General features: G+C 31.9%; 1 protein-coding gene across 3 annotated transcripts in view; it reads right to left on the reverse strand.

Moving 5' to 3' along the window:
* Nucleotides 1-286: 286 nt before the first annotated feature.
* Nucleotides 287-18,632, reverse strand: part of LOC118198851 (protein NipSnap-like) — a 49,111-nt gene continuing 30,765 nt past the window's right edge. For all 3 annotated transcript variants that reach the window (XM_035370636.2, XM_035370635.2, XM_085812011.1), the window contains exons 8-9: nucleotides 14,773-14,856; nucleotides 287-4,217 (exon numbers count right to left, since the gene is read on the reverse strand). In XM_035370636.2, the coding sequence (XP_035226527.1) occupies nucleotides 4,153-4,217; nucleotides 14,773-14,856 (149 nt within the window). In that variant the 3' untranslated portion in view covers nucleotides 287-4,152. The remainder of the gene's footprint in view (nucleotides 4,218-14,772; nucleotides 14,857-18,632) is intronic.

An 18,632-nucleotide genomic window follows, 5' to 3' on the forward strand; every position in this document is an offset into this window, starting at 1 on the left:
ACTTGCTGTCATCAGCTGATGAAAATTCATATTTGCTGTTGAATAAAATTAAAACTCAACTCAGAACTTAACTTTGAATGGTTATATATTTGTTTCTGTGTTTCTTTTATTTGAATATAAAATAATAAAAATATTAAAAATGTATATTACTGTCTGAACAAAAATAAACAATATATATACACAGGCTTACACTCTACATACTAGTACAAAATTTCATCATAACCATGAAATTTCATATTGAATGCAGAAAGGATTGATTATACACAAGAAGAGTGCAACCAACTAGTTAAAGTGTTTGAAACCTATTTTATTTATATGATATTTACGGTATAAAAATTATGATTAATAATAACTTACATTACTCTGAGCAATACACTTTTATTACACAAAAGATAAATGAAAGATTTTATACACAGTTGATTGGCAATAACATATATTTAGTATGGACATGATTTGCTTGCAAAACTGAAAACAGTAATACTTTTTCAAAGTGCCGAAAAATCTTCATATAACGCTATCAGCATGTTATATAAAATTTTTGCATAAATAGAAAATTATCCTTCATAATTAGAAAAAACTTAATAGCCAAAACAGAGCATTCAAAAATTTCATTATCACTAAAAATTACAAAATGCTTGTAAGTCTTGCTTGCAAAGTGCATGATGCTTTAAGCAAAATAATTTTAAATGCAAAATATTTTCCAAAGCTTGAACCATTTGCTTTTCACATCTTAAGTATGTACACAAAGTTATAAAAAATGTCTCAATCTAGAGGAAAGGATATAATTACTAATTAATGCACAATGAACTGTACTAATTAATTTATCTTTAATGGTGGATTTAAATGATTTCTATATTATTGAAATAATGTAACTGAAGACTGTAATTTGTAATCACTGAAATTAAAATATACAGGTAAAATTATATCTAAAACATAATTTCAGAGGTAGAATTTTTAGAATTAAGCATATTTCACTAGCTACTCTGTGTTACTTCTGCTAACTTTCAATGAAATTGAAAATATAATTAAAAATTTTTTATAATGCAATGACAATTCAGAATAAATAGCAACAGAAACAGAAAATTCAACCCATCCAATTGCCTTACATATAAATCATTCTATTATTTTCTACATTACACCACTATAACATGATCATGTCTACATTTTGCAGGAAATTAATTATTCCACCTGTGAAAATAAATTCTAGATAGATGCAAAAGGACTACTACAATTAAAATATTTCCCCATTTGTAGAAATGAACAAAAATTTATTTTTTTAAAAAATAAAAGCAAGTAAGAATATATTACATTCATTTGATGCTGATGGATGTTTAACTGCTGCCGTGTTTATGCTGATTCTGAGTTTTGCAAATAACAAATATATATTTTAGAAAATAGCATTTATACAAAACACCCAAGAAACAATTGTGGAAATTTCATGGAAACCAGTTTCTATTAAAAAGCATCAGTCTGCCATTGCTAATGAACTTAATGGTAATAAATAGTTCTTACTGATAAAAAATGAAAAAAAAAAAAAAAAAGGTAAGAAAACTTATTCATCATTTACAATTTTTAAAACAATCAAACCCACTAGAATGAAAAGCATGTGCACTTATTTAAAAAAGAACATAAAAATATAGTTTAATCTGGACTAAAACCATTTCGCAAAATAAAATTATCAAACATTTTTTAAATAATTTTCAGAAACTTCAATTTTTAGAGGCTTCCCACACATAAAATTTTATAATTATTAAATAAATGGTCATAATAATGAAAATACAAAAAATCACTAAACAATTTTAAAAACTTAAAAGGGAAAGCTTCTGTGAAATAATGTTAAAGAAAGTTTTTTTTCCATTCTACAGATCTGCTGAAAAATTTTAACACAAACTAAACGTTTTCCTATGTTAATTTGTGTTGTTGTTAATGCTCACTAGTCTGATCTATAGCCAGCCCAAGCCCACGAAATTGCTTGTGGCAAGGAGTGAAAGATTATGTCTGTTGTTGGCACAGCCTTTAGCACCTTAGAGGTGACAGTGTGATTTAGCTCAGTTCCGCCCCTAATTTTCATAGAGAGCACCCCAAGGGGTCTCCCACTCCTCTTCCCGTACCACCAACCTCTTGAGAGGACTTTCGGCTCACTGCATATTTAGAGTGCCCCCATGCTGTGCGGACACCATACATTTACAGACATCCATGCCTTCGATGGGATTTGAACCCGGGCCCTTTGGCACGACAGTTGGTGATGCTAACCACTATACCGGTTGGGCGGCACGTTAACTTGTAACAGATCTAATTGAACTATTTTATTTAACTTGAAAGATTACCTCTTCCTGCTTTCATTTTTTCAAACAATTTGCAATCACCTTGCAATATGTATTTACAAAATCAAGCTTGTTACAATATCTGTATTAATTTTATCCTCAATTAATATAAAGGAATTTCAGATCTACATAATAGTAATTTTGTTAAAAGTCATAATTGTGCTAATTTATTACATACTATAAAAATAAGTTACAAGATGCTATACAAAAGTATCACAAGCCTAAAATCGGCACCTGATATCACACATTTCAGAAGAGTAACAGTTTGAAACTTGTGATTTCTCATTCATTATCAAACAAACCTTGATTCTTAATATGAATTTGATTAACAAAGCTTAATTTGTTAATTTTAAAAACATACTGTGCTCTGAATATGAAATTAATGTTGCATTTTTTATGTACAAGTTACTCATTAAATGCACTCTATTCGATACGTTGATCAGGAATTCAGGGCTAGAAAGGTGACTATTCCCCCAAAATTACTAATTATAATAATAAAATACAAACTTTCACATGAAAATAAATTATCTTAATGAAATAACAAATTAAAACAATCAACTAAGGAAATTAAACACAAATAATTGTTTAAAAGAATTCACATTTAGAAAGACTAGAATGAAAATACAGAACTTTTATATATAATGAAAGACTGAAACGCAATGTTTCCCAAAATAACAGTTTTAAGTTTTGTTCAGTTTTTACATTTTCTATCTTAACTATAATAATACACACCGGTAAAAACAAGTAAAACACAATGAAGAAAATAAACACCATTTTAACTCTCCTTTGCATAGGTTTTCATAGGTAAAAATCTCGCATACATAAAAATTAAATCCAATTACTTAAATTTGGATTGACTAGGCTAATATATATATAGAGAGAGAAAGAGCTACACACACACACACACACACACACAAAAAAAAAAAAAAAGATTCCAATAAAGCTCAGTATAATTATATTTCCTAAACTTGTTTTTAACTCAAATGGGAAAAGAACTTTTATTACCTACACAACACTCTAATAGTAGCACAGGTAATCAACTTGTGATAGGACTTATCTGAACAAGATAAATAGCTGAATGAAAAATTAAAAAGAGCAAACAAAAATTCCTTTCCTATTTATATCTCTGAATTACATTACAACTAATATTTCCACAGAACAGACGAAATGTCACCAGCCTTGCCCCAAGAATTAGGCTTCTCTATTAGCACAAGCAGAATCCACATAAAGATATTTCCTACTCATAATACAGTATAAAGTCTAAAACCCAAACATTAGGTAGCAGGAATGGTCTATTGTACAGATTACCATCCATTTTTTTAAAAAAAATTATATATTGTAGCAACAGAAAATGTTATATTCATGAAAAAGCATGCCTGCAATAAATTGATTTTGTTTCCCAATCAACTGAGATTTTATTATTATATTCTGGTTTTACGATTGATATAATTTAATCCTAAAAATATTTTCAGTGAATGATAATTTTGGAAAACATTGCTTTAAGAGGATAACAACAAGAAATCTATTAAACAAAAATATCATTTATATGTTATTTACATCACCAAGGTATTTACATGAAGAATGACACATGAAATAATGATCAGTTATATGATGTAATACTGTAAAATTACAGAGGTAGGATATTATGTACATAACAGAGATCAAACCTAAAATATGAAGTAATGATAATAATCAAAAATAAAATGTTAACTTTTAAAAAGAAAAAACAGTAAAAAAAAAAAAAAAAAAAAAAAAAAAAAAAAAAAAAACCAAATATTATATGCAATAAATTCCATAAAATGACAAGTTGATCATTTCTAAGCTAATCCTATTTTATCGGAGAAAATTTAGTAGGCACCATCCATCTACTTCTCATCTCACGTATTAAGGGAACTAAAAGAAACATTTAAAAAGAAGTCAGAAAAATAGCAGAACTCCTAGTATGTGAATATTTCATGGATGTAGAATATAATGACAATAACAATGCATTGAACTTATGATATTAGCAAATCAATTCTAAATAACACTTTTTGCTTAAACATCTTTCGCAAAGATATAATTACTGAAAACTGTTTTTCTTCATTTAGCAATAAATTATTATTATTTGAGATTAAAATGTAGCTATTTTGATTTAAAACTAAATACAGAACAAAAGAAGTATAACTTAGTTAAACTATTACTCAATAATACCAAATCATGTAAGAAAACATGATTATAAAAATGCTATAAAATTTAAATAACTATCATTATGTTTTACACACTTTAGTCAATTAGATTTACTTAATCAACAAAGAAATAGGTAAAAAATGAGTGATAATAAAAATTATAGGCAGAAAGATATAGGATGATAACTTAATTTTTTTTAATTATTATAATTTTATTTTAAAAAATCATTACAACATATGTTTCCATATCAAAATTTAAATTACAACTGAACTTTGATAACACATTTTGACTTGAGTTGATACCAGCTTAATTTTTTTTATGTTACAATGTGATACTGCCGCACTTCTTTTGTACAATGTAGCATGGAAACCTAGAGACAATGCTCTGCAATAAAAATAAGAATACAGGTCAAGTCTTATTTAACAATGAGTAACGGCAGTCTAGCTAAATCATTATCGAACCAGTTTAACACAACACAGAATTGATGCAGGGGATCATCCACCAATAAAGCAACATCCAAGACATCTACCCATTGTTAAACAGGAAATGGTAGGAAACATTCTAAAGGACGTGCAAGAAAGCGACATTATCAAGCCTTCAGCAAGTCCACGAGCCTCACCCATTGTCTTGGTCAGGAAGAAAGACAGTTCAACTACATTTTGCATTGACTATTGCCCAATTAATGAGGTTACAAAAAGACAGCTACCCTCTTCCTAAAACTGATGACATGTTGAACACTCTTTCTGGAAGCAAGTAGTTTTTGATGCTTGATTTAAAGAGTGGATATTGGCAGGGTAAACATACATCCTGATGACCGAGAAAAGACGGCTTTTACTACCAAACATAGACTTTGGCAGTTCAAGGTGATACTGTTTGGACTATAATGTGGCAGCAAATTTCGAACACCTCATGGAGATTGTGTTGAGAGGTCTTTCCTATGAAGCCTGTCTGATATACCTGGATGACATCATCATCGTTAGAAAGTTTTGAAGAACATTTAGAAAAGTTCTTCAGCTACTGAAGTAAGCAAATCTAAAGTTAAGTCCAAGCAAAAGTAAATTGTTCAGATGGAAGTGACTTACCTTCAACATGTCATCCTGCCGAATGTGTGTGTATGAATCCAGAAAAAGTATCAGCAATTAAAGATAGGAGACACACTGAAAATACTCATCATCTGACAAGTTTATTGGGGCTTTGCACTTACTATAGGAGATTTGTGAAAAACATTTCTCCCATTGCAAGATCTCTTCATGAGCTGACAGAGAGCAAGCAAAGGTTCTTGTGGACAAATGTATGTGAGGATGTATTTAACAAACTGGAGAAAGCCTTAGCATCTGCTCCAATCTTGACGTATCTTCAGCTTGACAAACTATTTATTTTTGACACGGCTGTGAGCAATGAGAGTGTCGGTGCCGTTTTTTTCCCAAGAAATAAACGGCCAAGAACATGTCATGGCATACTAGAGCAAGTGCCTATCTAGACCAGATTGTGTAACCAGAAAAGAGCTGCTCACCATAATTAAAGCCATAGAACATTACCATCATTATTTCTACAACAGAAAATTCCTGCTCCACAGAGATCATGCATTGTTGACCTGGCTTTTAAATTTCTAGAATCCTGAACATCAAATGGTGCAACGTATACAGCGATTCCAGGAATATCACATAACTATCCGTCATAAGAAGGGATCATCACATGGAAATGCTGACAACCTGTCTACAAGACCCTGCCCAGAAAGGTGTTGATATTGTTCTAGAGTTGAAGTGAAATACGACCAGCTTAATCCAGTCATATATCAAGTTATGAATACATCATCATCTGACACAGACCCACTGAATGATAGAGAAATCAAGAAAGACCAGTTGGAAAACGATGACATTAAACCCCTGACTTAATGCAGTCTTCAGGCAGGAAATCTACTGGGGAGGGCATTCTGATCTACAGTCCTACGACAAAGGAATATTGGGCTTTCTAGGACTCATTCCATATGTAAAACAGTGTCCTGTACTGGAAGTTTGAATTGGATGATGGAAAGTATTTCTGATGGCAGCTGATACTTCCAAGATCTCGGATTCCGAATGTACTTAGAGAAGTACATAGAGGTCCAATAGGAGGCCACTTCGAAATAATGAAAACTTTGCATAGAATTCAAGAGCACTTCTGCTGGAGTAAGGCAAGGGCTAACGTGCAAAATTGGTGCCAATCTTGTGATGCCTGTGCTGGTCAAGAAAGGACCAAAGAAATGCAGCCAGCCAAAGGAAGGTGCAACATTACAGCTCCGCAGAAGCTCCTTTTCAATCAAACACCTTTGACAGCCTGGAACATCAACCACAAAATTCTGAAGGCAACAAAGTACATCCTCGTTGTCACTGATTACTTCACAAAGTGGCCTGCAGTGTATTCTATTCCTGATCAAGAGGATGTCACTGTAGCAGAGGTAATAATACAGCACTAGGTTTTCAGGTTTGGAGTGCCTCTTTAGTTATATTCCAATCAAAAAAGAAATCTTATTCCGGCTGTAATTAAAGAGCTCTGCAAGCCACTTGGCATCAACAAAGCCCACATGACACCTTTACATCCCCAGTCAGATGGCGTGGTAGAGAGATTTAATTGAACCATCCTCAATAAAGTCTCGCCGATGGTTTCCAGAAACCAGCAGGTCTATGATCAAAAGTTAGCACTGTTCTTATTGGAATAGAGCAGTACTGTTCATGACAGTACCGGCTATTCCCCATCCAAAATGCTTGCCATCCAAGGTGGTGACTTTCATCACCTGCGGAGTACATTCAAGATCTCCGGGCATGGTTTGAAATGATGCACAGTTTTGCATGAGAGCAAGTCAACTTGATGATGGAGAAGATGAAGACTCGATTTAACATGAGAGCTACAGGAGATCGATTCAATGAAAGTGACAAGGTGTGGTTATGGAATGGGATTCAACGGAAAGGACTATTGTCCAAACTGCAGTCACCTTGGGACGGTCCTTATATTGTCCTAAACAGGCTGAACGATGTCGTAGTTCAGATTCACAAGTCATAAAATTCTAAGTCTAAATGCATTATTCCAACAGGCTAGCCCTTTACTAAGGCTATAGCCCCCATAGTGTATATAATGTTAACAGTATACTAAGACAATGGTCCTGTTTGTACATAAATTTGTAAATTTATGCATTTATTTGTTGACTCAGTGTTTGATTTGTTATTTATTGAAATCATTGTTTTAGTATTGAACAGATTTTCCTTAGTTGTAAGTATGGCTTCCTTTCCTGAGATAATAATGTCTGGGACATGCATTCCTTGAGAAAGGGGAAATGTTATGAATTTTGTACATATGCATAGACTCCAACCTTCAGCAAACCTTGTCAGTAGTCAACGCGCGAACGACATTTTTACAACTTTGAAAATGTGCGCGTAGCGTATGTTGTAATTAACCATTCATTAATTTTAAATTAATAATTAATTGTAATCAATTTTATTACATTTAAAATCCATATACATATAAAACTGAATAATTAAAAATATACCTTGTAAATTATATGCACATTTAATTAGAAATTTTCTTTTAACTCCTCAAGCATTCACTAATAAAAAGTACTTCAAATCACTACTAATCATAGAAAAAATCAGAAGCTATAAATCATATCTTTATTCTGGATATGATTTCTACAGGGAAATAAAATTTAAATAACCAAGAATGATACATATAAGTATTAAACAAAATATGCATAATTTATGAATGCAAAGATTTATATGTAGCATGCTTAGCAAGCTTAAGTTCTGATTTTGAGAATGTTTTTTTATAACACAGTTCTTCATTTGCCTGCATATTTATTTTTTCAATCAAAACTGCTTCAAGAGTTTTAAGACCTAAATTTGGTCAAAATTCCGTCTGATTTTTTTTAACAATAGAAAAAATTCTTTCGCAAGCTGCATTTGAATGAGGTATTATTAAGACAGCAAGCATTACAGAAGGCAATACTTTGTATTTAATACACCCATTCATATTTTTTAATTTGGCAATTTCTCCCCATGCTATATCAATATGCAAATCTACAATTTCTTTCAAATCATCTACTTGATACATGGAAAATTCAATTTCTACTTGATTAAGACATTTTTCATCAATAATGGATGGAAAAGTATTCATCAAGTAAAGAACAGATGAAAATGAGACTTCAGTTCTCAAGTTGATGTCAGCAACTTCAGCATGTTTTAGAAATGGATCACTCAGTGGAAATTTATCAATTATATATGAACATGCAGTTACAAAAAAAGCTTGCACAGAATTGAAAAATGATTTCACTTCACTTTCATTCAACTTGGCATTTTTTAAATATAGTCTTGTTTCCGCACCAATCACTAAATTTTCATTTTCTTTTTGTTTACTATACTTCTGAAATGGAATAGACGTTAGAGTAACATCTTCATTTTCTTTAGAAATTACTGATGGTTTTACGAATCTAACAAATAAATTCATTAAAAGTTCAAAAAGTTCTCTTCTCAATTTATGTATATAAGGAGCTTGTTGCAAATTAATATTTACTGTTATAAACAAAGGCAAAGTATTTTTCAAAAATAACAAGTACAATTTGGTGGTCGGTGACTGTAAAATTTTTTTAATGTTTTGCAATCTCTTTCCTTCATTCTCACTGTTATCTGGTTTATCTCCAAAAAAATTTATCACAGCATCCCACTGTTCCAAAATCCTTGTTATAGATTCTAAAAGAGACAACCATCTCGTACTGCAATATTTCAAAATTTTATGAGATTTTGCATTCTGTCCCAAAATTTGTTGAGCAACTTTGAAGCTATGCTTCCGTTTCGAACTTTTCTCCAAGTAAAAATATATATCTATTATCAACATTTCAATTTCTGAGCCAATTAATTTTTCAGTAGCTTTTTTTGCAGCTATATGCAAGAGGTGGCACGGACAACCTCGGGTGATTATACTTGGTTGATGCATTTTGATAAATAATGCTACACCTTTAAACTTTCCAATCATATTACTAGCATTATCTGAAGAAAATGATAAGCAATTTTTCCATTCTAAACCTTTGTTTTTAAAGTTTTCATTTATACAATTAAAAATACCTTCTCCTGTATTATTCGTGCATTCTAAAATAGAAATCAATGAAGTAATTATCACTCCCTTTTCTTTACTGTAGTATGTTATAACCAATGGGTACAGTTTGTTATCATTGTTATCATTACTTCCATCGGTACTTATAGAAAATGATGTACTGCACACTGATTTTATATCAGCAACAGTATTTTCTGCAAGCGTTTTCACAATAGCAGCAGTTTTGGTATGACCGCAGCTAAATTTTTTTGCTATGGCAGAATCCGGAAACATTACTTTGAAAAGCTCTTTGGAATGATCCGAAACAGAAAGCGGTAGATTATGTTCAATTAAAAAACGAACAAAATAGCATTCGGCTTTTATAGGATCTGTTTCATTATCTTTTATTAAGAAATTTGTTATTTCTTTAGATTTTACGGTGCCAAGTTCTATATGCTTTTGAGAAAACACATGCCGTTTACAGTCATCTTTTCCGCCATGAGCAACTGAGAAGTCTTTGTTGCATACACTGCAGTGTGCGTGATTCACAGAAATTTCGGACGCTTTAATGCATGGAAATTCTGAAGAATATGAATCTTTAAACTTCTGCTTTGATAATTTTGGCTTCTTCGTTCGAGGCAGCATTATGATTAAAAATCTTTCACCTGATTCACAGTTCACAAGACACACGCTAAGCTCTCGCCGTAAACTACACAATGCAGCCGAATGCAGCCTAAACACGCATCAGCGAGGAACCTGGGAGACAGACAATTGGGTGGAACTATTGATAAGTCGTTAACGGTTGGAGTTACTGATCTACGATTGGCTAATTCTTCAAAACTAGGAACGCACTCAACACGTGGGATGAATTAGTTGGTTCCGTTTTGCGTACTGGTTCTCCTGCTCTTGTTTCTGTAAAATCCGTAGTTTTTTCCATACTTTTCGTAGCTCGTAGTTTTTCATGAATTTCCGTAGAAACTACGGAGAATCCGTAGTAGTTGGAGTCTATGCATATGTACATAATTATATATAAAATTGTAGGTTTGTTTTGTATATGTAACATGAAAATCTAAAATGCCAGGAAAATAAGAATACAAGGGCACGTCTATTTAACATTTCGTAAATGGCTATCTCGCTAATTTGATGAGATATCACCAAGTGGGCAATGGTTTTGGCCTTATTTTTTTCGGCAATCTGGCGAGAAATCGCCCAAACTTGCTGACCATTTAGTAAAATTTTGGTCTGGTCCCTGTATAGTTGTAATAGGTATTGCAATTGAGTAACTGTAATTAATCTATATATGTAAGTGTAACATATCCGGCTCTTAGGTGTAACTTTAACCATTATGTACATGGCGGTAATTTCAAGAAATGGAATTTACAAATTTCTGGGTGTCCAGGTAAAAACTATAAGTCATATACTAGTCAGAAGAGAGCATCTGCTCTCAGTAGTTGTTAGTTCAAAGCGACTTTGGAGTAGTGAGGTATCCGTAAGAGCTCCACATTTTAGATGCACTTTGTAATGCACTGTGTTTAACATTATTAGTAGTTTGAAGAGTAACTACTGATTGCAATTTGTGATACTGTGAAGAGCTGTACAAATATTTTTGTAGAAAGTTTAAGAATTGCAAAGTGTCCCTGTTTGGTAAAATATATTTCATCAAGCTATCATCAGTGCAGTGTCCATTTGATCTATTATGAACCCGAATGCACACAACAATATTAATAATTTGAAATATGTAAAGAAAAAAGTAGCATCTCAGATGCAACACATACATTTTCATCTGGTTAGTTGTATAAGGAAAGCTGCTCAGCAAAAGTTTTAGAGAATAATAAACAATTACTTTCTGAAAAATTTAGCAGAAGTTTGTTAAAATCAGTTCAACACTCACTGAAGATTAAATTCAATTTGCAGATCAATTTTATGCACAGCTTCCCCCCAAAAAAATATGCTGTTACTATGTCTACTATGATAGATGTTAAATCTTTTGCTGCCTTCAATAACCCTTATCTGATGCCCAAATGATATCGGTTAAAAATAATAATAATAATAATAATAATAAAACTAATAAAGTCACTATAAACAAAGTGAAATACAATACTTTATAGATATGGCAAAATATCTATAAAGTATTTCACTTTGTTCATAGTTTCGTGGTTTTTAAAAAGTCAAGAAGCAGAGTGGCAAATTTAGAGAAATACCATCAGAACTGAGAATTAAAATTTCTTCTTGCGTGTCAACAGTTGTAGAGAGTTCAATTTAAAAAAATGTAAAAATACAGTTTTTATATGAAAATATGAATGAGCACATTTTAGAAAAAGTCACTTATGAATATACCTCTCCAGTGCATAAATGAGAACTGGGCTAATCTTTGGAATATGGTAACAGGTAGTTTGGCGACATTTTGGTAAAGCAATAAAGGCCATAGCTAGGACTTTAGCAGTGTGCATGAATAAAGTCAAGAGTGTGCGCAATGTCATTTTTAGGCAATTCTGGGATGTTTTTTTAAGTGAAAATAGGTCGACGTGTACATGGATGATACCATGTATGTGCAATTCTTAAAAATGCGGCAAGCAGTGGGCGATTCTGCACTTTCTCCCAATTTCACACCTAATCTTCGTCATGATTAAGAACTTTGTTCCATAAAAGTTCTAGCATAAGCGTAATTTGACTAGCAGATATTTGAAAAAAAATGTTGAGTTAAAAAAAAAAAAAAAAAGCATGCCTTTACTTCATGAAAACAAAATGGCGTCCTAAAAAATCTAGCAGGTTGCAGTAGCAGGGTTGGTCGCCAAATTTTCCCCAAAATATCGCCAAATTATCATAATCCGAAGATTAACTGAGAACTGTTATTATGTCTCTAATGGAAAGGTTTAAATAATAAATTCATTACCCTGATTTATTCCCAATATTATTCATGACATAAGAATTTTATAATAAAAAAAGAATGTCTAAATAGCAACTGAGACATGCCAATGATTGAAAGGACAATATCACTGAATACCAGCAGTTTGATTCATAATTGTTTACCAGTGAACAAGCTGAAAGCACAGTTCTGATAGTTTCCTTGTGTGTAACAGTGAGCTAAGTCAGTGTTCCATAAGAAAAATATACTTAGAAAGCTCTCTTGTGTTTAGCCTAAATGCGACTAAACAATGACAGAAACTGAACAGAAGTTAAAGAGTTAACCGAGTTTCTTTGGAACCTTTCTCCCTCCCTCCCAAAACTTTGGCAAGAAGCAGATCAAAATGTATTAAATTTTTCTAATATTTTGTATTTTAGAAGTGCTATCTCCTACATCATAACAAAACATTAATAGTTGTCTAACTATAAGTCATATTTGTACTACAGTACAAATATATAATAGTACTACAGTACAACTACAAAAAGGATGTGGAAGACATTTTCTCTCATGAGTTAGCGTCACTGCAAATCTAATCTGTACAATATCTAATAATCTCATCATATTTCTGAAACTAAATTTAATAAAAAGTTATTTATGATCTTCAGTTGATTGAAGGAGGATAAAGAGGTCTTTCTGTAATTGTAATAGAAAAGCGGATAGGATATAGAAAAGTTCACAGATTAACTACTATGCAAATGTGAAAAAAAACCTATATCAAATCATGTGCATGCATTATGCTTCCCAGTGCAAAGTCTTTGGATCTTAAATTTTGTAGTCCAAAGCCTATCTAAATTCTGCTGTGCAGTGCCCTTCCTAAATTCTAAGAAATTTTGCAAATCTTAATTTTATTGCTTATGCTTCTATTAATTCTAAAAATTGTGCCAGCCCTAAATTCTGCTCCCGAGTGCAGCCGTACAGTTGCACTGTCTCTAATGCTGGCCCTATGCGCTTGGCTTTAATAATAATAATAATAATAATAATAATAACAAAAACTGGCTGCACAACATTAGTACATGCAGCTATACAATAAGAATGGCATCTCATTCAATGCATATATGTTCTTCTGGGTATAAATTCTTCTTTATTTTAACAGCTCTAGGTGCAATGCATGCAATGTAATAATCTGAAATATTCATTCAGATAAAAGTCTGTTAATGAGAACTAAAAAACCTCAGATTTACTAAGAGATCTACCACATTTTTCAAAAAATACCACAGGTTAACCACTGGTTAAATACCACTGATAACCATAATTTGGCTTATAGCTATTAAAAAAAACACACGCACAGGTTTCAACTGTAAGCTATTAGTAACATGTCATATTCAGTTATTAATAACATGTCACGTTCAGTTATTAGTAACATGTCATGCATATTTCTTTTAATCTAGCTACAAATGAAGCAGGGTATATATTTTAGATGTAAATTATTTTATGCAAAAAAAAAAAAAAAAAAGATTTGTGGACTAATTTAAGGTACGAATAAACGTAAAAATTACAAAGCATTTTTGTTCAACTTCTTCTGACCAACCTCAGCTGTGTATCGAATGTTTTAAAATTTTATATTCAAAATAATGTCCTAAGTGAAACTATCTACACCTGTATTTTAAAATACTTTAACAGTCTGATAACTTTCCTTTATCGAATTACTTACACAAATAACTGAAGATAACCACCGTTACACTAGTGGTGCTCCTTGTTTAGAACTTTTGGTTTACAACTCAAAAAGCAAGAAATACAAAGATTTAAATGAATAATTTGTGATGAAAATATACAAAAGCAAAGAGCTCAGGACAAAAAGCAAGACTTTTGTAATTTTTAGTTTGTGTAACAAAATGGTGAAGGCATTAAATAAATTTTATAAAACTCATTAAAAGTAAGTAAATGAATATAATTTAATATTTTTTAAAAAGGAAACCAATAGGTAGGCACACAAGGATATCCTTATGGGAAGAGGCCTGAAATCTCTTAAATGGGCAAAAATAAAATGTAGCAAAAATTTTTAATTAAGCTATTCCTTTTTCATGCAAGATATAAATGAAGGGTAAAACATGCAGAGGGAGATAGCTTTCTTATTTTTTCCTAATTTTAAGTGTCTAATTAAAAAACAAACTCAATGAATTAAAGCAAAGTGAATGAGCTTAAAAAATATAATATTTTATTTAAAAATTGTGTTTATTAGTTATAACACAAAAACCACATTAATAAATGGCTACTGTTTCATTTAATTTCTTCCAAAAGGTATCTTAAACAAGAAAACATATCAGAGTCAAGCAGCAGTATATCAGAGTCAAGCAGCAATTAATTACTGTGCAATAATACCTGTATGAGCAACACATTCATCCCAACCAGGTTTTCTCCATGCAGCATCTCTTATGGCTTTCCTCATTTGTAAATCTTTATATCCTTGAAAATAAAATTGCTTGTTGAAGTATCTCAAATACTTTTCATAAAAACATTTTTATTTGTCAAGTGAAGTAAAGGAATTAAATATATACTGCACGATTCTTGAAATCATTCATTGCACAGATAAAGGAAAGTTACTTTCAATAATTTACATGTTTATCATAATTAATATTTGTTTCACTTTAACTCTTGAATAAATTAAGTGTAAAGGATTTCAAATAAATAATCAGAGCAAAATATTTAGGTTCATCATTTAGCATTTTTATTAATGCATTAACCAAAATGTCATTAATTAGCTTAATATTTTCCTTTTACTTAAAACAATATCATATATACAGGGTGCCTCTGAATTCATGGACGAGACTTTAAGGGTAGGTAAAATACATATAAGAAGCATTTTTACTTCCTTGTATGAAGTAAAAAGGAAGTATTGTAAGCGTGAGAAATTTCGGGAATCATATTTCAACTAAAATAACCATTTTGACCGCTATTGAATGCAATCTAATGATGCTCATGGTTATTCTAAATGATTCATTAAATTATAAGTTTATTGATCGATACAAAAATAACTCTTTTTTTTTTAAAAAAAGAATTCCTCTCTCCTTTTTTAAGCAAGTTAGTTCATCCAATTTAGAAATTTAATTTTTTTAACAGCTATAATAACTCCAGTGCAATGCAATAACATGAATAGAAATTTTCTTCTTAAACCTTTTTACCTTATTTAAATAAACCTAAACGTCTTGAGCTGTGTTTAACCTAAAGACATATATTAATTAAGTCTTAAGCTTAAGTTTAGTCTAGGTTTAAATTTTTAAAATTGGAATTTGATGGATTCAATGGAAAGCCATCAGGTATCTCAAAAATAACTAAATAAAGAAAGATACATAAAAACAAAAAGATTAATTAAAAGTAAATAAATTTTAAAGCTGTAAATAAAACTACTAATAAACAAAGTTAAATGAATGATAAATAGATGACAATACAGTGAATGCATTATAAAAATTAAATGAACTACTAAACAAATAAAAGATGAGAAAAATTAATAACAAAATATGATACTGGTAATCAAAGAAATATAAATACTTTAATGAGTATTATTCATGGTAAGATAAAATTCAATTCTGCCTTTTTATCCATCTGCCATTTCGACCAGGTAAGAACAACTCATTTACTTCCTGAAGGGACTGCATTTCTTGCTGTTTCCAGAGAAAGTGAGGTGTACATTCAATAGTTAATATCAGTACCAGTTTTAAAACATCTTCATGAACCTTTTTCTTGTCATCTTGGTGCATGAATAACAGAATTTTGTGTCAATACTGTGATTCAGTTGTAGAATACAACAATCATACAGCTAATCCAATTTGGGGAATCTGGATGAAATTATGATTTCTCAAATGAAATGTGAAAAGCACAGAAACTGGGGCTTTGATGAATTAAGCATCAGATATTCAATGTTAATGAATTCAAAAATATTAAAAACTAAAAACAAAATTTTCAAGATTCTTAAAGAAATATAATTCAGCTATCCTATCTTGAAACCATTCCTTTTTCTAATAATTTTCAAGACAAAATCTAATATGTTCCTGTTAGCTTTCTCAAATTATTATTTTTTTTTCATGTATAAGTTTGAAAGAAACTTTTTCTTTCAGTTACAGTACTCCTCACAAATTCAAGGCAACCTCTTATGGAATCCCAATTCTTTAGAAAAGCTGCTCTTACGTTATAAATGGGTTTTTTTTTTTTTTTTTTTTCCATTTGCTAGCGCAAAAAGATCAGTAATGGAATTATGAGTAGCATTTAAGCAAGGATAACAATTTACAAAAAATTATACAGTTGATGATCGGTTAACGAACAATTCGGAGAGCGAACAAATCGAACAACGAACACTTTCAGGAAAGATTTTTGTGTTCGGACAACGAACAATATTCGGATAACGAACAAAAACTCCTCTCCGAACACCCAACACCAGTTCTCAATTCATCCTGAAAATGGATGTGCAAGGTGCGCTGACACGTCATCATTGGATGTGCGTGTGCACTGAGACGTCATCATTCATACTATGTAGCAATGAGGCAGCACCGTACGATGCATACAGTAGTGTGTGACAACACATTGTTAATTGTGTACCATAGTTGGTTTCTGTCCTTGTGATTTTCGTATGTGCTTCTCTAGACCCCTTATGAAAAAAACCTGAAAATCTGACAATATTATGGGACCTAAAAGAGTGGAGTGTCAAGAACTGTGCTCACCATAAAAACCAAGCAAGAGATTATAACTAAACTAGAGAGTGGACAAAAAATGACTTATGTTGCTAAGCAATACGGCTTTAACAGGTCTACAATAGGCACAATCCTAGCTAAGAAAGGAACAAACTCCAGGTTCGTCATCCGAAAATCTAGAATTCAAGGCTCCACTGGCTGGTTTGCAAAGTTTAAAAGGAGATCTGGCATTAAACACGGTGATGCATGGTGAGTCTGCTAGTGCAGATAAAGAAGAAGCTGAGAGGTTCCGTCTCAAATTTCAAGAATTCATTGAAAAAGAAGGGTATTGTCCACAACAAATATTTAATTGTGATGAAACTGGTGTGTTTTGGAAGTGCATGCCAAACCGTACCTACATCAAGAAAGATGAGAAAAGTGTTCCTGGGCATAAACCCATGAAAGACCGATTGACCTTTTGGTAGCTAACGCTAGTGGTGATACGAAGCTTAAACCACTTCTTGTTTATCACTCTAAGAATCCTAGAGCATTCACAAAAAAAAAAAAAAAAAAAAAAAAAAAAATTCCATAATCAAGAGAAAACTGCCAGTGATGTGGAGATCGAATCAGAGGGCATGATTCATGCAGGCTCTTTTCAAAGAGCGGCTATTTGAAGTTTGTGCCCCGAGCATCAAGGACTACCTTGATACCAATGACTTGCCATTGAAAGCATTGCTGCTATTGGACAATGCACCGGGGCACCCAAAGGACCCTGAAGATAATTTGCTGATAGACTTTCCCTGGCTGACAGTGCTGTCTCCGAATACAACTTCACTGATTCAGCCAATGGATCAAGAGGTTATTGGAAGTTTCAAGAAATTGTATACTCGTGTGCTGTTTCGGTGATGTTTTGAAGCATGCCAATTCTTCTCAAAAATGACTTTAAAAACGTTTTGGATAGAAAAATTTAACATTCTCAAAGCTATTCGACTTATTGAAAAGGCGTGGTCAGAAATCACTCAACAACAGTTGGTTTCTGCTTGGCAAAAGCTGTGTCCATCCCTCGTTCAAGGAGACAGAGGTGATCAGGGTGACACCCCTTAAATTATGAATGAAATTGTAACAACTGTGAGAGATCTGGAATTGGAGGTGAACGAGGATGACATTGAAGAGCTCATAATGGAACATGAAGGTGACTTGATGGCAGAAGAACTCCAAGAAATTTTGAATGAAAAACACCAAGAAACTCAGCGAAATGTGTTTCCTTCTGAAAAAGAGGAAAACTTAGAGGAGCAATGCTGACATCTGCCATTAAAGATCTTTTGAAGAAATGGGAGGATGTCAGAGCAACAGTCTTAAAATGGCACCCAAACCAAACTGATGTCAATAGGGTTGCTGATCTCTACAATGACATTGCTATCAATCATTTCCTGAAAGTCCTGAAGGAGAGAGAAAAACAATCCACATTGGACATGTTCTTTAACGCCCAAAGAAAGGAAAAGGACTGATTAATAAGTAAGACTATATGCATGTATTATATTTGTAATACATAAACTTACTAAGAAATTATACTTGTAC

This window comes from Stegodyphus dumicola, chromosome 2 (genome assembly GCF_044657685.1).
Source record: "Stegodyphus dumicola isolate Sdum_Otavi_A_Nest chromosome 2, ASM4465768v1".
Taxonomy (NCBI): Eukaryota; Metazoa; Arthropoda; class Arachnida; order Araneae; family Eresidae; genus Stegodyphus; species Stegodyphus dumicola.